The 18,062-nt window shown below is 40.1% G+C and overlaps 1 protein-coding gene across 1 annotated transcript in view; it reads right to left on the bottom strand.

Moving 5' to 3' along the window:
• Positions 1–18,062, bottom strand: part of EXOC2 (exocyst complex component 2) — a 914,329-nt gene that overhangs the window by 96,858 nt on the left and 799,409 nt on the right. Inside the window, 1 exon segment of the mRNA XM_053714663.1 lies at positions 12,221–12,362. Coding sequence (XP_053570638.1) covers positions 12,221–12,362 — 142 coding nt within the window.

The raw sequence follows: 18,062 nt of genomic DNA, 5'->3' as shown, positions 1-18,062 counted from the left end.
GCTTCCCTGAATACACCACAAAAAGAGATGTAGACGATCTGAAATCCTTTGTAGCCTGAAGATAGAACTTTAAGGCACAAATCACATCCAGGTTATGAAGTAACCTCTCCTTAGAAGAAGGGTTAGGACACAAAGAAGGAACAACTATTTCCTGATTGATGTGACGGTTAGACACCACCTTGGGAAGAAACCCCAAACCAGTGAGAAGCACAGCCTTATCCGCATGAAAAAACAGATAAGGATGTTCACATTGCAAGGCAGCCAACAGGAAGAGAACCTGCCAGGACAGAATCCTAATGTCAATGGAATGCATAGGCTCAAACGGAACCTTCTGCAATACCACAAGGACCAAGTTTAAGCACCATGGGGGAGCAGACTGGCTAAATACAGGCCTGATTCTAGACAGAGCCTGAACAAAAGATTTTAAATGTCAGGGATCTCAGCGAGTCTCCTATGCAACAAGACTGATAATGCTGAAATCTGTTCCCTTAAGGAACTGGCGGCAAGACCCTTCTACAAACCATCTTGGAGAAAGGACAGAATCCTGGATACCTTCACCTTATGCCAAGGATATACATGCTTCTCACACCAGGACAAGTAAGTCCTCCACACCATATATGGTAGATGCGATGAGTGGCTGCCTTCCTTGCCTGAATGAGAGTGAGTATCTGTAATGAATGTTTAAGGAGTCGCCTTCTCGATTAAGGATCACAACTGCAGATCAGTAATATAGAGTAAATTGTATTATCTCACTTGGCATGTGAGTTACTATGTGGAAGTAAATCTGTATAGCCAACAGTGAATATTATCAAATAGGATACTTAGGAAACAAAGTCTCCTTAATCGTTTTGAATGTAACAATTCCTGGATAATAAATTGTAGCAAAGATTGCAAGTCTTTTGGAAACGTGAGTTCACAGAATAATGCTCTATACATAATAACAATTGACTAATAACATTTGGAAAACGTATTGGAAGTAAATATACAGCAGAGTAAATGCAATTGTTCAGGGAGAAAAGAAAGTTCAACTTACTCGCCTCTTCAGTGTAGAGGAGATTTCGAGGTAGACAGATTGATCTTGGTTCACGGAGAAAGCCGCTTCAGATAAGGTCACAAAAATAGGCTAGGCTTAACTCCGGTCTAGGACAGTTTCATATTGATTTCCAGTTCAGAAAGAAAGTCAGGTAAATACTTTTACGTTATACTCATGCAGATAAGTCCTGAGCTGCAATGATAGAGCGACTGGTGGCTGCAAATAATCCTTTTCAGTTGTGAGTCGCTAAAGCTGCAGATAGTTCACCTGATGGCGGCAGCAGGATTGCTACACAGGTAGGAGCTGGAGTTGGAATTAATACTACAGGAAGCAGTGGAATTATACAGGTTAGATTCTGTAAAATAGGTGTTAATCCAGAAAAGCAGATGAGTGGAAACTTGCAAGAAATTCTAGGAGACATGAATCATGTTCCAATTAGTTCAGGATGCTTAGGAGTGCTAAACAAAATTACTAAGCACCTGTGTTAGTTTGGAAGCAGGTTAAATAGGGAAGGTGGGATGGGCTAAAGGTGCTTAAGAGGGCAGAAAATAATTCCTGACATGACCCCCCCGTCAAGCAAGCCGTCCCACGGCTTGAAGTCGAGGTTGATGAGGATAGCGTCTATGAAATCGTGAGACAAGTCTAGGAGCGTTGATGTTGGTGTATCATCTTCGGGAGAAAAACCATTCCACTGCACTAAATACTGGAGTTCACCTCTATAGTGCCTGGAGTCTAGCAGATCTTGAACTTCGTATTTATCAGTATTTAAGTCACAAGGGGTCGCGGGAAGAACAGTATGAGAAGTTGCCATGGATTTAGAAGGTTTCAATAAAGAGACATGGAAGGTAGGATGAATACGAAGGGAAGGAGGTAGTTGCAAAGTAACTGCATTGGCATTGATAATTTTAAGGATAGGAAAGGGTCCTATAAACAATCCAGCCAACTTTTTGCTAGGAATTTGCATCCTAAGATTTTTGGTAGAGAGCCAAACCATATCCCCCACAGCGTATACTGGGGGTGTTCTCCTTCTTAAGTCATAGTATTTTTTCTGTGAGGCTTTGGATTGTTGGATGTTCTGTTGAAGAACCTTGAAATTCTCCAATAAGCTGTTGGTGAGATCTTCTACTGTTGGGCATATAGAATCTTCATTGGAGGTCATTGTGAAATCTGGATGTTATGCATGATTGGCATAGAATGGAGACATCTTGATTGAGGAGTTTAGGGTGTTGTTATAAGCTAACTCTGCCATAGATAGATACCTCACCCATTCAGTCTGTTGGTATGCAGAATAACACCGCAAGTATTGTTCTAGCCATTGATTCAAACCATTTTTATGGGTGATAAGCAGTGGTAAAACGGTGTTCTATTTTGACCTGTTTACAAAGATTTTTCCAAAACCATGAGTTAAACTGAGTTCCACGATCTGTGATATGGATTGAAGGGATTACATGACGTTTAAACACATGATCTAGAAAAAGTTGAGCTGTTTCTGGAGAGGTGGGAAGTTTGTGGTAGGGGATAAAGTGTGCCATTTTGGTAAGTCGATTGCAACAAGAATTGTGTTTTTCCCTAAAGAGGTAGGAAGTTTGACTATAAAATCCATCCCTACATGTTTCCAAGGTCTATCAGGGATTTGAATCGGCATTAACAGCCCGTAAGGGGGTTTCTTTTCAGGTTTTGAAGTTACACAGATCAAGCAGGTTTCTATATAATCCTTTATATTTTCTGTCATTTTTGGCCACCAATATTTTCTTTGTAGGAGGTCTAGCGTTCTCTTTATGCCGGGATGAACTTTCTATAATAGTTGGAAAAGCCTAGGAACCTTTGAAGTTCCTTCCTATTTTTAGGGGTTGGCCACATTCTGACTGTCTCCACTTTATCCTCTTGCATTTGAATGCCACTAGGATTAATCGAGTATCCAAGGAAGGAGATGTGGTTGGTATGGAAAACACATTTCTCAACTTTAGCATACAGTTGATGGACTCTTAGCCTAGAGAGAACCCACCTGACATGTTTAACATGCTCTTCGGGTGTTTGAGAGTATATGAGAATGTCATCTAGATATACTACTACGCAAATGTCAAGGAGGTCTCTGAACATGTCATTAATAAAATGTTGAAAAGTGTCAGATGCGTTACATAATCCAAATGGCAAGACCAGGTATTCGTAAAGTCCATACCTGGTTCTAAATGCCGTCAACCACTCATCACCTTCCCTGATACGCACCAAATTTTATGCACTGCGTAGGTCTAATTTTGTGAATAACTTCGCTTGGTACAAGCGCTCAATGAGTTCTGGTATAAGGGGCAAGTGATATCTATTTTTAAAAGTTCTCTTGTTCAGTTCACTATAATTGGACAAAGTGACTGATCTTTGTTCGTCACAAAAAACATTCCAGCTCCTGCTGGAGATACAGATGGCATAATAAAGCCTCTTTTTTTAGATTTTCGGCTAAATAAGTTTATAAATGAGTGAGTTTCAGTTAACTCAATGGGTAAAGATGCCCATAAGGAACTGTTGCTCCAGGTTTTAATTCTATAGGGCAATCATATGGATGGTGAGGAAGATTTTTTGCCTCCTTTTTGCTAAATACATCAGAAAATTCTGTATAGTCTATAGGTATGGATATCTGATGAATGTAACATCGAAGAGTGAGTATAGCAGGTCTGTTTACAATAATCAGAATGCATAGTTTCCTGAAGATTTTCCCAATCAATAGTAGGTTGATGTAGTTGTAACCACTGTAGGCCTAAAACAATTGGGAAAAGTGGAGAGGGTAAGACATCAAATTAAATAAATTCAGAATGAGTATTAGAGGTTGATGTAAGAATTAGAACGGTATGGTGAGTAATAGGACCAGCATAAACATATTGACACAGAATTTTGTGGTATTTTATAATTCTCAACTAGTGTTTTATCTATATAATTCCTGTAGGCTCCAGTGCCTATGATAGCTTCAGTTCTCAACCGGTTTTGTTACCACTGTAAAGATAGAGGTAAAATACAGTAAACAGGTTTATTTTTTACAATCAAAGTTGTAGGTATAATACAATACTTACACCTAGATTTAGAGTTCTGCGTTAGCCGTCAAAAGCAGCGTTAAGGGGTCCTAACGCTGCTTTTTACCGCCCGCTGGTATTTAGAGTCAGGCAGGAAAGGGTCTACCGCTCACTTCCCTACCGCGATTCCAGGCTACCGCAGATCCCTTTACGCCAATTGCGTATCCTATCGTTTCAATGGGATCTGCCTAACGCTGGTATTTGGAGAAGTGAGCGGTAGACCCTCTACCGACAAGACTCCTACCGACAAAAAAAGTCAGTAGTTAAGAGCTTTATGGGCTAACGCGTGAATATAAAGCTCTTAACTACTGTGCTCTAAAGTACACTAACACCCATAAACTACCTATGTACCCCTAAACCGAGGCCCCCCCACATCGCCGCCACTATAATAAATTTTTTTAACCCCTAATCTGTCGACCGGACACCGCAGCTACCTTAATTATACCTATAAACCCCTAATCTGCTGTCCCTAACATCGCCGACCCCTATATTATATTTATTAACCCCTAATCTGCCCCCCCCAACGTCGCCGCTACCTAACTACACTTATTAACCCCTAATCTGCCTACCGGACCTCGCCGCCACTATAATAAATGTATTAACCCCTAAACCGCCGCACTCCCGCCTCGCAAACACTAGAATAAATATTATTAACCCCTAATCTGCCCTCCCTAACATTGCCGCCACCTACCTACAATTATTAACCCCTAATCTCCCGCCCGCACAGTTGCCGCTACTATAATAAAGTTATTAACCCCTAAACCTAACTCTAACCCTAACACCCCCCTAACATAAATATAATTTAAATGAAACAAAATAATATTCCTAAAATTAACTAAATTAATCCTATTTAAAACTATATACTTACCTATAAAATAAACCCTAATATAGCTACAATATAACAATTAATTACATTGTAGCTATTTTAGGATTTATATTTATTTTATAGGCAGCTTTGTATTTATTTTAACTAGGTACAATAGCTATTAAATAGTTAAGAACTATTTAATAGCTACCTAGTTAAAATAAGTACAAAATTACCTGTAAAATAAATCCTAACCTAAGTTACAATTAAACCTAACACTACACTATCATTAAATTAATTAAATAAATTACCTACAATTAGCTAAATTAAAATACAATAAAAAAATACTATTCTATAATACAAAAAAAAACAAACACTAAATTTCAAAAAATAAAAAAGAATTACAAGAAGTTTAAACTAATTACACCTAATCTAAGCCCCCTAATAAAATAATAAAGCCCCCCAAAATAAAAAAAATGTCCTGCCCTATTCTAAATTAACAAGTAACCAGCTCTTTTACCAGCCCGTAAAAGGGCTTTTTGCGGGGCATTGCCCCAAAGTAATCAGCTCTTTTACCTGTAAATAAAAATACAATACCCCCCCCAACATTACAACCCACCACCCACATACCCCTACTCTAACCCACCCAAACCCCCTTAATAAAACCTAACACTAACCCCCTGAAGATCTCCCTACCTTGAGTCATCTTCACCCAGCCGGGCCGAAGTCTTCATCCGATGGGGCAGAAGAGGATATCCAGACCGGCAGAAGTCTTCATCCTATCCGGGCTGAAGAGGACATCCGGACCGGCAGACATCTTCATCCAAGCGGCATCTTCTATCTTCATCCATCCGACGAGGAGCGGCTCCATCTTCAAGACCTCCGGTGCGGAGCATCCTTCCTGGCCGACGGACTAACGACGAATGCCTCGTCCTTTAAATGACGTCATCCAAGATGGTGTCCCTCGAATTCCGATTGGCTGATAGGATTCTATCAGCCAATCGGAATTAAGGTAGGAAAAATCTGATTGGCTGATTCGATCAGCCAATCAGATTGGATCAGCCAATCGGATTGAACTCACATTCTATTGGTTGTTCCGATCAGCCAATAGAATGTGAGTTCAATACGATTGGTTGATTGGATCAGCCAATCGGATTGAACATCAATCTGATTGGCTGATTTGTAGTTAGTCCGTCGGCCAGGAAGGATGCTCCGCGCCGGAGGTCTTGAAGATGGAGCCGCTCCTCGTCAGATGGATGAAGATAGAAGATGCCGCTTGGATGAAGATGTCTGCCGGTCCGGATGTCCTCTTCTGCCCGGATAGGATGAAGACTTCTGCCGGTCTGGATGTCCTCTTCTGCCCCATCGGATGAAGACTTCGGTCCGGCTGGGTGAAGACGACTCAAGGTAGGGAGATCTTCAGGGGGGTAGTGTTAGGTTTATTTAAGGGGGGCTTGGGTGGGTTAGAGTAGGGGTATGTGGGTTTTAATGTTGGGGGGGGTTGTATTTTTTTTAGAGCTGATTACTTTGGGGCAATGCCCCGCAAAAAGCCCTTTTAAGGGCAGGTAAAAGAGCTGATTACTTTGGTAGTTTAGAATAGGGTAGGGCATTTTTTATTTTGGGGGGCTTTTTATTTTATTAGGGGGCTTAGATTAGGTGTAATTAGTTTAAACTTCTTGTAATTCTTTTTTATTTTTTGTAATTTAGTGTTTGTTTTTTTGTATTATAGAACAGTTTAATTTATTGTATTTTATTTTAGGTAATTGTAGGTAATTTATTTAATTAATTTAATGATAGTGTAGTGTTAGGTTTAATTGTAACTTAGGTTAGGATTTATTTTACAGGTAATTTTGTACTTATTTTAACTAGGTAGCTATTAAATAGTTATTAACTATTTAATAGCTATTGTACCTAGTTAAAATAAATACAAAGTTGCCTGTAAAATAAATATAAATCCTAAAATAGCTACAATGTAATTATTAGTTATATTGTAGCTATATTAGGGTTTATTTTATAAGTAAGTATTTAGTTTTAAATAGGATTAATTTAGTTAATTTTAGGAATATTATTTCTTTTCATTTAAATTATATTTATGTTAGGGGGGTGTTAGGGTTAGACTTAGGTTTAGGGCTTAATAAATTTATTATCGTGGCGGCGAGGTTCGGTCGGCAGATTATGGGTTAATAAGTGTAGGTAAGGTAGCGGCGACGTTGGGGGGGGCAGATTAGGGGTTAATAAATATAATATAGGGGTCAGCGGTGTTAGGGGCAGCAGATTAGAGGTTCATAGGGATAATGTAGGTTGCGGCGGTGTCCGGAGCGGCAGATTAGGGGTTAATAATATAATGCAGGTGTCAGCGATAGCGGGGGCGGCAGATTAGGGGTTAATAAGTGTAAGGTTAGGGTTGTTTAGACTCGGGGTTCATTGTAGGGTGTTAGGTGCAGGCTTAGGAGCTGAACGCTGCTTTTTTGCAGGTGTTAGGTTTTTTTTCAGCCCAAACTGACCATTGTTTCCTATGGGGATATCGTGCACGAGCACGTTTTAGCTGCTTACCGCTACCGTAAGCAACGCTGGTATTGAGGGTTGAAGTGGAGCTAAATTAGGCTCAACGCACCCTTTTTTGAGCCTAAAGCAGCCCCTCAGACAACTCTAAATACCAGCGTTGTTGGAAGGGTGCGTTGGGAAAAAAATCAGCGTTAGCTACGCAGGTTTTTACAGACAAAACTCTAAATCTAGGCATTACTCTTATTGTTTTTAAGAAGTATGGGGCATTCCTTAACTGTGTGTGCTGAGTTAGCACAGTACATACAGAGAACCTTGGTCTTTCTTCTGAGTCTCTCTTCAGGTGTTAAGGGTCCACGGATAATGCCAATTTCCATAGGTTCATTGCTATTTGAGGAAGAAGATGTTAGGCTAGGGTTTGTGTATCTCCTTTAGGCAGGTTCAGATGTGAGTCGTTCTGATCTCCTTTCCCTGAGTCTTCTATCAATTTGTATGGTTAGCTTCATCAAGGCCTCTAAAGTAGTTGGTAGTTCTGTACGGGCCAATTCGTCTTTGACAGTGTCAGCCAGTCCAAGTCTATACTGTTTTTTTAGGGCCACTGCATTCCACTGTGAAATGATTGCATATTGTTTAAAGTCTGTAATATATAATTCTACAGGCCTGTTTCCCTGTTTTAGACTTCTCATTTTAGTCTCAGCAGTAGTTTGCAGATTTTTATCCAAGTACAATTCATCCATAACTGTCAAAAAATCACCTAATGAAGATAAGATAGGATCTGAAGATTCATAAAACGAATCTACCCATACCCTGGGCTCTCCTCTAAGAAAGGATATAATGGTTAAGACTTTAGTTCTGTCTGTAGAGTATGTCTTGGGTTTCAGATTAAATAATTCCAGGCAAGCATTCTTGAACTGCCGATAACTTGTCCTATCCCCTAAGTAAATATCAGGCATAGATACCTGGTGTTCGGGGGAAGATTCTGTATGCATAGGCTTGGCAGCAATAGTGTCACTTATCACCTTACAAAGTGTTTCATTTTCAATTTGTAAGTCCCTGAGGCCTTGCCATAATTGATCCACACGCTTTGTTAAGTTATAAACAATTTGAGGAAGATCTGCTGGATCCATTGAGGCTTAGTAATTATGTAATGTATGTTTAAGGAGTCACCTTCTCCTTTAAGGACCACAACTGCAGATCAGTAATACAGAGTAAATTGTATATGTCTCACTTGGCATGTGAGTTACTATGTGGAAGTAAATCCGTATAGCCAACAGTGGATATTATCAAATAGGATACTTAGGAAACAAAGTCTCCTTAATCGTTTTGAATGTATCAATTCCTGGATAATAAATTTGTAGCAAAGATTGCAAGTCTTTTAGAAACGTGTGAGTTCACAGAATAATGCTCTATACGCAATACAAAATTGCCTAATAACGTTTGGAAAACGTATTGGAAGTAAATATGCAGCAGAGTAAATGCAATTGTTCAGAGAGAAAAGAAAGTTTGACTTACTCGTCGCATCAGTATAGAGGAGATTCCGACGTAGACAGATTGATCTTGGTTCACGGAGAAAGCCGATTCAGATGAGGTTGCAAAAGTAGGCGGGGCTTAACTGCGGCCTAGGATAGTTCCGTATTGATTTCCAGTTCGGAGAGAAAGTCGGGTAAAGACTTTTACATTATACTCATGCGGATAAGTCTTGAGCTGCAATGATAGAGTGGCTGCAAATAATCCTTTTCAGTTGCGAGTCGATAAAGCTGCAGATAGTTCACCTGATGGCGGCAGCAGGATTGCTACACAGGTAGTAGCTGGAGTTGGAATTAATACTGCAGGAAGCAGTGGAATTATACAGGTTAGATTCTGTAGAACAAGTGTTAATCCAGAAAAGCAGATGAGTGGAAACTTGTAAGAAATTCTAGGAAACAGGAAGGATGTTCCAATGAGCTCAGGATGCTTAAGAGTGCTAAACGAAATTACTAAGCACCTGTTTTAGTTTGGAAGCAGGTTAAGTAGGGAAGGTGGGATGGGCTTAAGGTGGCAGAAAATAATTCCTGACAGTATCAATCACACTTTCAGAAAAGCCTCTCTTGGCCAAGACTAGGCGTTCAATCTTCACTCAGTCAGCCTCAGAGAATCGAGATTTTGATGTTGAAAAGGACACTGTTCCAGCAGATCCCTGCGACAGGGTGACCTCCACGGCGGAGAGGATGACATCCCTACCAGATCTGCAAACCACGTCCTCCGCGGCCACGATGGAGCAATCAGAATTGCTGAAGCTCTGGCCTGTTTGATGCGTGCCACTACACGAGGTAGAAGTGGTAATGGTGGAAAAATGTAAGCTAGGCTGAATCCCCAAGGCACTGCTAAGGCATCTATAAGCTCTGCCTGGGGATCCCTGGACCTCGACCCGTATCGGGGTAGCTTGCAATTGAGCCTGGACACCATGAGATCCATCTCCGGCGTTCCCCACCTGAGACAAATCTCTGCAAACACTTCGGGGTGACCATTCCCCCGGATGGAAGAATTGCCTGCTGATTAAGTCTGCTTCCCTGTTCTCCACACCTGGAATGTGCATTGCTGAGAGCAAGCAACTGTAGGACTCCGCCCACTCCAAGATCTGAGACACCTTCCTCATGGCTAGGGAGCTCCTCGTACCCCCCTGATGGTTGATGTAAGCCACCGAGGTAATGTTGTCGGTCTGGAATCTGATAAAGCTGAACGACCCCAGAGGAGGCCATGCCGTTAGAGCATTGTCGATTGCTCGGGGTTCCAGAATATTTATACGGTCTCAAGAAGGATGTCCCCATGGACAGTTGCTCTGGAAGGATCCACCAAGAGAGGGAGATCCGAGTCCGAGAAATCCATGGATATCTGCTGTGATAGATCTGAATGATCGCCGTTCAACTGTCTCAACATGCACAATTGAAGAGGTCTGAGATGGAACCTGGCGAATGGAATGATGTCTATGCTGGAAACCATGAGTCCTATCACCTCCATACACTGAGCCACCGAGGGGCTTGAGGAGGACAAGACAAGAGGACGCAATCTTCCTGCGTCGATGGTCTGTGAGAAATATTTTCATGGACATAGAGTATATTATCATGCCCAGGAACTCCACCCTGTTGCTGGGAACCAGGAAACTCTTTCCTGAGTTGATCTTCCAACCGTGAGATTGGAGCAAAAGAAGAAGAGCCCTCGAATGATCCTCTGCGAGACTGAACGGCGGCGCCTGGACTATGATGTCGTCCAGATAGGGCGTCACAGCAATGCCTCTGGATCTGGCCACTGCAAGCAGTGCCCCCAGACCAAAGGGAAGGGCCACAAACTGGAAGTGTTGGTCCAGAAACGCAAATCTTAGGAACTTGAAGTGGTCCCTGTGAAATGGCACATGAAGGTAAGCATCCTTCAAGTCTATAGTTGTCATGAACTGTCCCTCTTGAACTGGGGTAGAATCGATCTGATCGTTTCCATTTTGAACTATGGAACACTTGCAAACTGGTTTAAATATTTTAGGTCCAGAATCAGGCAGAACGTGCCCTCTTTCTTTGCAATCACAAAAAGATTTGAATAGTACCCTAGACCCCTTTCTGCTTGGGGTACTGGGACGACAACACAGAGAGAGGAGAGTCCCTCACACACTCTAGAAAGGCCTCTCTCTTTTCTGGTCTTAAAGACAGGTTTGACAGGAGGAATCTGCCCCTGGGCGGATGGTATCTGAACCCTATCCTGTAACCCTGGGCAACAACTTCCAGAACCCAAGGGTCCTGAACGTCCTGCAACCAGGCTTCTGAGAAGAGAGATAATCTGCCACCTACATGGTCCGGAGACAGGTCGGGGGAAGCCTCTTCATTCCGATTTTGTCCCGGCGGGCTTCTTGCTCTGCTTAGACTTGTTCCAAGAACGAGGCGGCTTCCAAGTTCCCTTGGACTGGTCCGCTTTCGCGGCGGGCTGCTGGCGTTGGGCCTTGTTCGCACGAAAGGGACGAAGTAGATCCTTTAGGCTTAGCCTTCTTATCCTGCAGTAGGAAAGTTCCTGTGACGAAAGGCAAAGAATGACTGGGGGATGAGGGAAGTTGGGGAGGTATTTAAGCCTTTGGCTGGGGTGTCTTTGCCTCCTCCTGGTGGCCAGGTTCTTAATTCCCAACAGTAATGAATGAAGCCGTGGACTCTCCTCCCCATTAGATGGAAATAGTTTGCATAAAAAATTTTTTAAAACGTGTTGGGAAGAATTTTAAAATCATTTTCACCCCTCTTATCAGTGTTTAGACACAGGCTTTGTATTTCAACTGAGTTCACAGCTTCTAGGCATGGTGCAGCAGATAATCCTTATTCATTTGTGCATTTTACCAAAACAACAATGGATATAGCTACAACCATAAAATTGTGTGGGGGGAGTTAGAGCTGTACAATTCAGAAACTTAAAAGAAAAGGTTAATGGTGAGGCACTGCAGTATAAATTTGCAGGTAAAGTAATTAACGTACATATTATATGTTGTCTCTATCTCAACTTGCTTTATGTCCCTTTAAGACCAGTGTTTCTTTACCGCTTCACCATGCTAATGCTGTTAATTTAAAGTCATACAGGTGCAATCATTACAAGGGCGGCACCGAAATCACTGGAAGACAATTGTGCAGACATAGGTTACAAATCAAGTTGGCTGTTTTTTGTTAAGAGTCATTTTTCAAATGCTTACAATTTAAAATGACTTATTTTAAAATAATAATAAAGAAAAAGTGAAAATGTGAAAAAACTGGAAATAAAATTAATCATAACAATAATAATCATGTTGATCGATTAAATTGTAGCACTGTAAGCAATTACCTGTAGGTGTTAAGCAGTCCTTCCAGTCAAAATACCCTGCATAAATGCCAGGCTCCAAGGAACCAACTATGGGATCTGCTTTCATCTCAATATAGCTTTCAAACAGTCTTTGATCCAATTCTTTCAGCGAGTATCTACTGGTCTTTAAATGAGAATACAGAAACATTAGTGTGGCCTCCTGAATAAATAGATGCAATAAATCAATTTAAATAGTTAATAAATCTAGCACTAATGGGTATATAGCTTCTCCTTACTGGCTGGGAATAAACTTGCCAGACATCCTTGGGACAATCCCCTTTATACAGCTCACCCATGCTGTAGCCTCAGTTTATGAACAGCAAACCAGGACCTGATTTGTGATGGAATATTGATTCTAAATATAGCCACCAATCAGCAAGCACTACCCAGAGGCTGAACCAAAAATGTGCCAGCTCCTTGCCTTACATTCCTGCTTTTTCAAATAAAGATTTTAAGAGAATGAAGAAAAATTGATAATAGGAGTAAATTAGAAAGTTGATTATAATTGAAAGCTCTATCTGCCCAAAAATGGTTTCAAACCCATTTAAGGGTAATATTTGCTTTAGTGTAGGGCTTATCCACCCACCTGAAACGTCCCACCTTCCTGATACCTTCCAAACATCTCTCTTCCCTCCACCCACTGGTAACCACCATTTAAGGTACTGGCAGCAAGTCTTCTAAAATTATGCACAAAATGAAGAGAAAATAATTGTGTAGCCCATTAATAAATCTAGACAAGTCAGAAGGCTTGTCCTTCCCATAGAACACCTCTGGATACATTGTTTCCAACGCAACAAAGGATTCGGGGGATGACAACAAATGAGGTTCTGGTTTTTCCTGCTGTCAAAGCTGACAGCGGGACTGCAACCTGCACCACTGTGTTGGACATACAGTAGGTACTATGTCAACACAGTACACTGGGCAAAGTACTGTGTGATGTAGTACCTACATCAAAAAGGTGCAAGGGGTAAAAGGTTAAATGATACAACCAAAATATGAAAGTACAATATTAAAGCAGAGCAAACAAAATTAATTCACAATAAAATATTTTGATCATATTCAGTGTATACTTTGGGTACTTAGTTCCATATCCACTTAAAGAAATCCCTGAACTTAAATGTCCTCTAAGCTCATCTCATCAGTCACATTAAAGGGACAGTCTACTCCGGAATTGTTATTGTTTAAAAAGATAGATAATCTCTTTATTACCCATTCCCCAGTTTTGCATAACCAACACGGTTATATTAATGCAGTTTTTTACCTCTGAAGACTGCCCCCTTATTTCAGTTATTTTGACAGACATGCATTTTAGCCAATCAGTGCTGACTCCTAGGTAACTTCACGTGCGTGAGCATGTTATCAATATGGCAAACATGAACTAATGCCCACTAGCTGTGAAAACTGTCAACATGCCCTGAGATAAGAGGCGGCCTTCAAGGGCTTAGAAATTAGCATATGAGCCTATGTTTAGCTTTCAACTTAGAATACCAAGAGAACAAAGAAAAGTTGATGATAAAAGCAAATTGGAAAGTTGATTAAAATGGCATGCCCTATCCGAATCATGAAAGTATAATTTTGACTAGACTGTCCCTTTAACCCCTTAATGACCGGACCATTTTTCAATTTTCTTACCCTTAATGACAATGGCTATTTTTACATTTCTGCAGTGTTTGTGTTGAGCTGTAATTTCCCTCTTACTCATTTACTGTACCCACACATATTATATACCGTTTTTCTCGCCATTAAATGGACTTTCTAAAGATACCATTATTTTCATCATGGCTTATAATTTACTAAAAAAAAAAAAAAAAAAATATGAGGAAAAAATGGAAAAAACTGAAAAAACAACACTTTTTCTAACTTTGACCCCCAAAATATGTTACACATCTACAATCACCAAAAAACACCCATGCTAAATAGTTTCTAAATTTTGTCCTGAGTTTAGAAATACCCAATGTTTACATGTTCTTTGCTTTTTTTGCAATTTATGGGGCAATAAATACAAGTAGCACTTCGCTATTTCCAAACCACTTTTTTTCAAAATTTGCGCTAGTTACATTGGAACCCTGATATCTGTCAGGAATACCTGAATATCCCTTGACATGTATATATTTTTTTTTAGAAGACAACCCAAAGTATTGATCTAGGCCCATTTTGGTATATTTCATGCCACCATTTCACCGCCAAATGCGATAAAAAAAAAAAAAGTTCACTTTTTCACAAAATTTTTCACAATTTTAGGTTTCTCACCGAAATTATTTACAAACAGCTTGTGCAATTATGGCAGAAATTGTTGTAAAAGCTTCTCTGGGATCCCCTTTGTTCAGAAATAGCAGACTTATATGGCTTTGGGGTTGCTTTTTGGTAATTAGAAGGCCGCTAAATGCTGCTGCGCACCACACGTTAATTATGCCCAGCAGTGAAGGGGTTAAATTAGGTAGCTTGTAGGGAGCTTGCAGGGTTAATTTTAGAGATCAGCCTCCCACCTGACACATCCCACCCCCTGATCCCTCCCAAACAGCTCTTTTCCCTCCCCCACCCCCCAATTGTTCCCGCCATCTTAAGTACTGGCAGAAAGTCTGCCAGTACTAAATAAAAGAGGTTTTTTTTTTTTTTTAAATAAAAATAATAAAGTATTTTAGCTGTGATGGACCCCTGCCTTAGCCCCAACCTCCCTGATCCCCCCTCCAGCTCTCTAACCCTCTCCCCTACCTAATTACCACCATCTTGGGTACTGGCAGCTGTCTGCCAGTACCCAGTTTGGCCCCAAAAACCCCCCAAAAAGTATTTTTATTTTATTTTTTACTTAAAAAACTATTTCTGTAGTGTAGCAGCCCCCCACAATACCCCCACCCCCACCCCCTCCCAGATCCTTTTATATTTTTTTTTTTAAAAAAAAAATCCCTTTTTTTTCCCCTTTCTGCCCTCATTCATTGGTGTCAGTGTGGCTAATGGGTGCACGTGCACGCGCGCACGTGCACGCACATGCATGCTCACGTGCACACACGCGCATCGTGCATGCGCACGCATCGTGCACGCGCACCCTCACACCCGGCACTATCGCTACCGGTGCAGAGAGGGCCACAGAGTGGCTCTCTCTGCATCGGGGGCTTGTAAAGTGGTATTGCAGGATGCCTCCATATCGAGGCATCACTGCAATACCCTCAGAGCTGCTGGAAGCATTTGTGATCGCTTCCAGCACTATGTTAGACAACTGACGTACCAGGTACGTCCATTGTCATTAACTGCTTGTTAATGCATGACGTACCTGGTACGTCAGTTGTCATTAAGGGGTTAAGTCAAGCTTATAGGAGCAGAACAGAGCAGGACATAGCTAGGAACCTGTAGCTTTTACCGCACTGTGGTCTATTGGACTTTCCTGCCAAAAGCTGCCTCAGAAGAGGCAAAAAAACATCAAATTGGAAGAACTAAGTGAAAGTGTGTAAAAAAAATATGTGCTTGTTTCACATTCTCACAGTGAGGTTTGGGTTAAGACTTTTAGGCAATTTATGCAAACTTTTGTTTTCTTCACCCTCCCCCTAAGATTCTCAGCAGTTACATGTTTGTAAAAGGTGGATTATCAGTTTTGCATCAACAATCATGATAGGAGAATCATTCTTTGCAATAGTAACTAAGTTGACTCAGTGCTAAACCACCTTAAAGGGACAGTTTACTCAAAAATTTTCTCCCCTTTAATTTGTTCCCAATGATCCACTTTACCTGCTGGAGTGTATTAAATTGTTTACAAGTAGCTCCTTTACCCTTATATTGGCATTTGAAATTGTTGATTTAGCATGTGGTATCCCCAGCTATTCTGAAAGTTTGTGGCCGCGCTTACCAGCTATAGATAAGCTTTGTAAACACAGCCAGCAGAAGAAATTACACTCCCAGTCGGATATAGCAGAGATAAGGTAATACAATGTTGATTTTTCATTGTTCTCTCAAAGTACTGGTGATTGTTTTAAGGACAGATATAAGATAAAGTAGCAGGTATATGTGCACAATGTGATACAGTAATGAGGTCTGATTATACCTACAAGCTCAACCCATTTTATTAGGTTGTGGCGTCAAAACACAAAATCAGAGCTTTAATATACACAAATAAGCCTTAAAAGCTAATTTTCATACATTTTTTACTCTGCAGTTGGTAAAAAAAGTAATTGTAAACACATTAAGGGAAAAACTATTTTACAGTATACTGTCCCTTTAAGGGAAGAGATAAGGGCTTTCTCAGTCGCTCTCAACTGCACATGTGCAAACAGAGTTTGTGCTATATCTGAATATTAGGTTGTGATTGGTAAACAAGGATTATTTTGTTCTGGGGGACGGGGAAATCAATGAAATGCACTCATTGCAAAATTATTCTCAGATATGAAGGTTCAAAATCATGTAGTTTACAATTTGTCAACAAGTCAGATTATTAGTTAAAATACAGAAAAATAATAATCACAATCACTTCCCTTGTATTTCAAGATGCTGCCAGCCCCGTTTTTATATGGAGACGCAATATTTTACAAGGAGCTTGTCAAACCTCTTTTTCACACCTCAGGTTTCAGCAGAAAACCTCAGAAGAAAAGGCTAACAAGTAGGGTAATATTACTTAGCAAACAGCCTGCACTAAAAGGAAAATACTCACAGGGTTACTTGAAGAAAATGAAGATTTTATTCAGAAAACACCTAAAGCATTGATGACAGTGATTTCCAGCTTTAATAAAATCCAACAAAAAGTATGAATAAAAAAGCTGAAACGGCTCTGGCACACACAGCTGCCTTTTTCAAGAGCAGTTCAAATTACTATGAAAAGAGCATCATTTAGTGGTCTTTTAATATCTAAATCATGTATAGAATCAAATGGAGGAGAATGTATTTTTTTTTTAAATCATATTAAGGTTCCGAGGGGCAAAAATTGTTTAACTACTGGTCATAATTTGGCAAGCACCTGAACAAAGGCCTGAACATCTAAAAGATTAGCCATCTTTCTATTAAATAAGAAAATAAAAAATTAAAGGGACAGTTTACTCAAAAAAATTCTGCCCTTTAATTTGTTCCCAATGATCCACTTTACCTGCTGGAGTGTATTAAATTGTTTACAAATATTTCCATTACCCTTATATAGGCAGTTAAAATAGTTTATTTAGCCTTTGGTATCCCCACCCATCCTGAAAGTGTTTGGCCTCCAAGCCAAGCTGTATTAACACAGCCAATAGAAGAAATTACACTCCCAGTGGGTTATAGAAGAGATAAGGTAATAGAATGTTTCATTGTTCTCTCCAAGTATTGGTGATTGGTTTATGGACAGATAAAAGATAAAGAAGCATTTATATGTACACAATGTGATAAAGTAATGAGATATGATTATACCTAAAAGCTCAACCCATTTTATTAGGTTGTGGTTTCCAAATACAAAATCAGCTAATTCATATACACAAATAAACCATAAAAAAACAAATATCATACATTTTAAACTCTGCATCTGGTAAAAAAAGTTATTGGAATCATATTAAGGAAAAAAACTATTTTATAGTATACTGTCCCTTTAAATGTGACCTTTCAAAGAAAATTCAGATAACATCCAATAAAAACATCTTGTAGAAACTAAAAAAAAAGAGCCAACTATGCAAGAAACACTTTCTAAATGTTATGGTAAATTATTCTCATTACAGGATTTTTTGCTTGAATAAGTGTTTCTACTACAAAGTCTGAGAAACCCCATTGTATTAAGATTAAGCAATTAATCTCCAAGCCAATAAACCATAAAGGTCTGAGATTCTGATGAAAAAGGGACCTTGAGAAGTAAGAGACCAAGGATGGAGACTAGACATCT

Source organism: Bombina bombina, chromosome 5 (assembly GCF_027579735.1).
Source record: "Bombina bombina isolate aBomBom1 chromosome 5, aBomBom1.pri, whole genome shotgun sequence".
Taxonomy (NCBI): domain Eukaryota; kingdom Metazoa; phylum Chordata; class Amphibia; order Anura; family Bombinatoridae; genus Bombina; species Bombina bombina.
The sequence above is the reverse complement of the archived record's forward strand: the minus strand, read 5'-3'. Positions and strand labels throughout refer to the sequence as shown.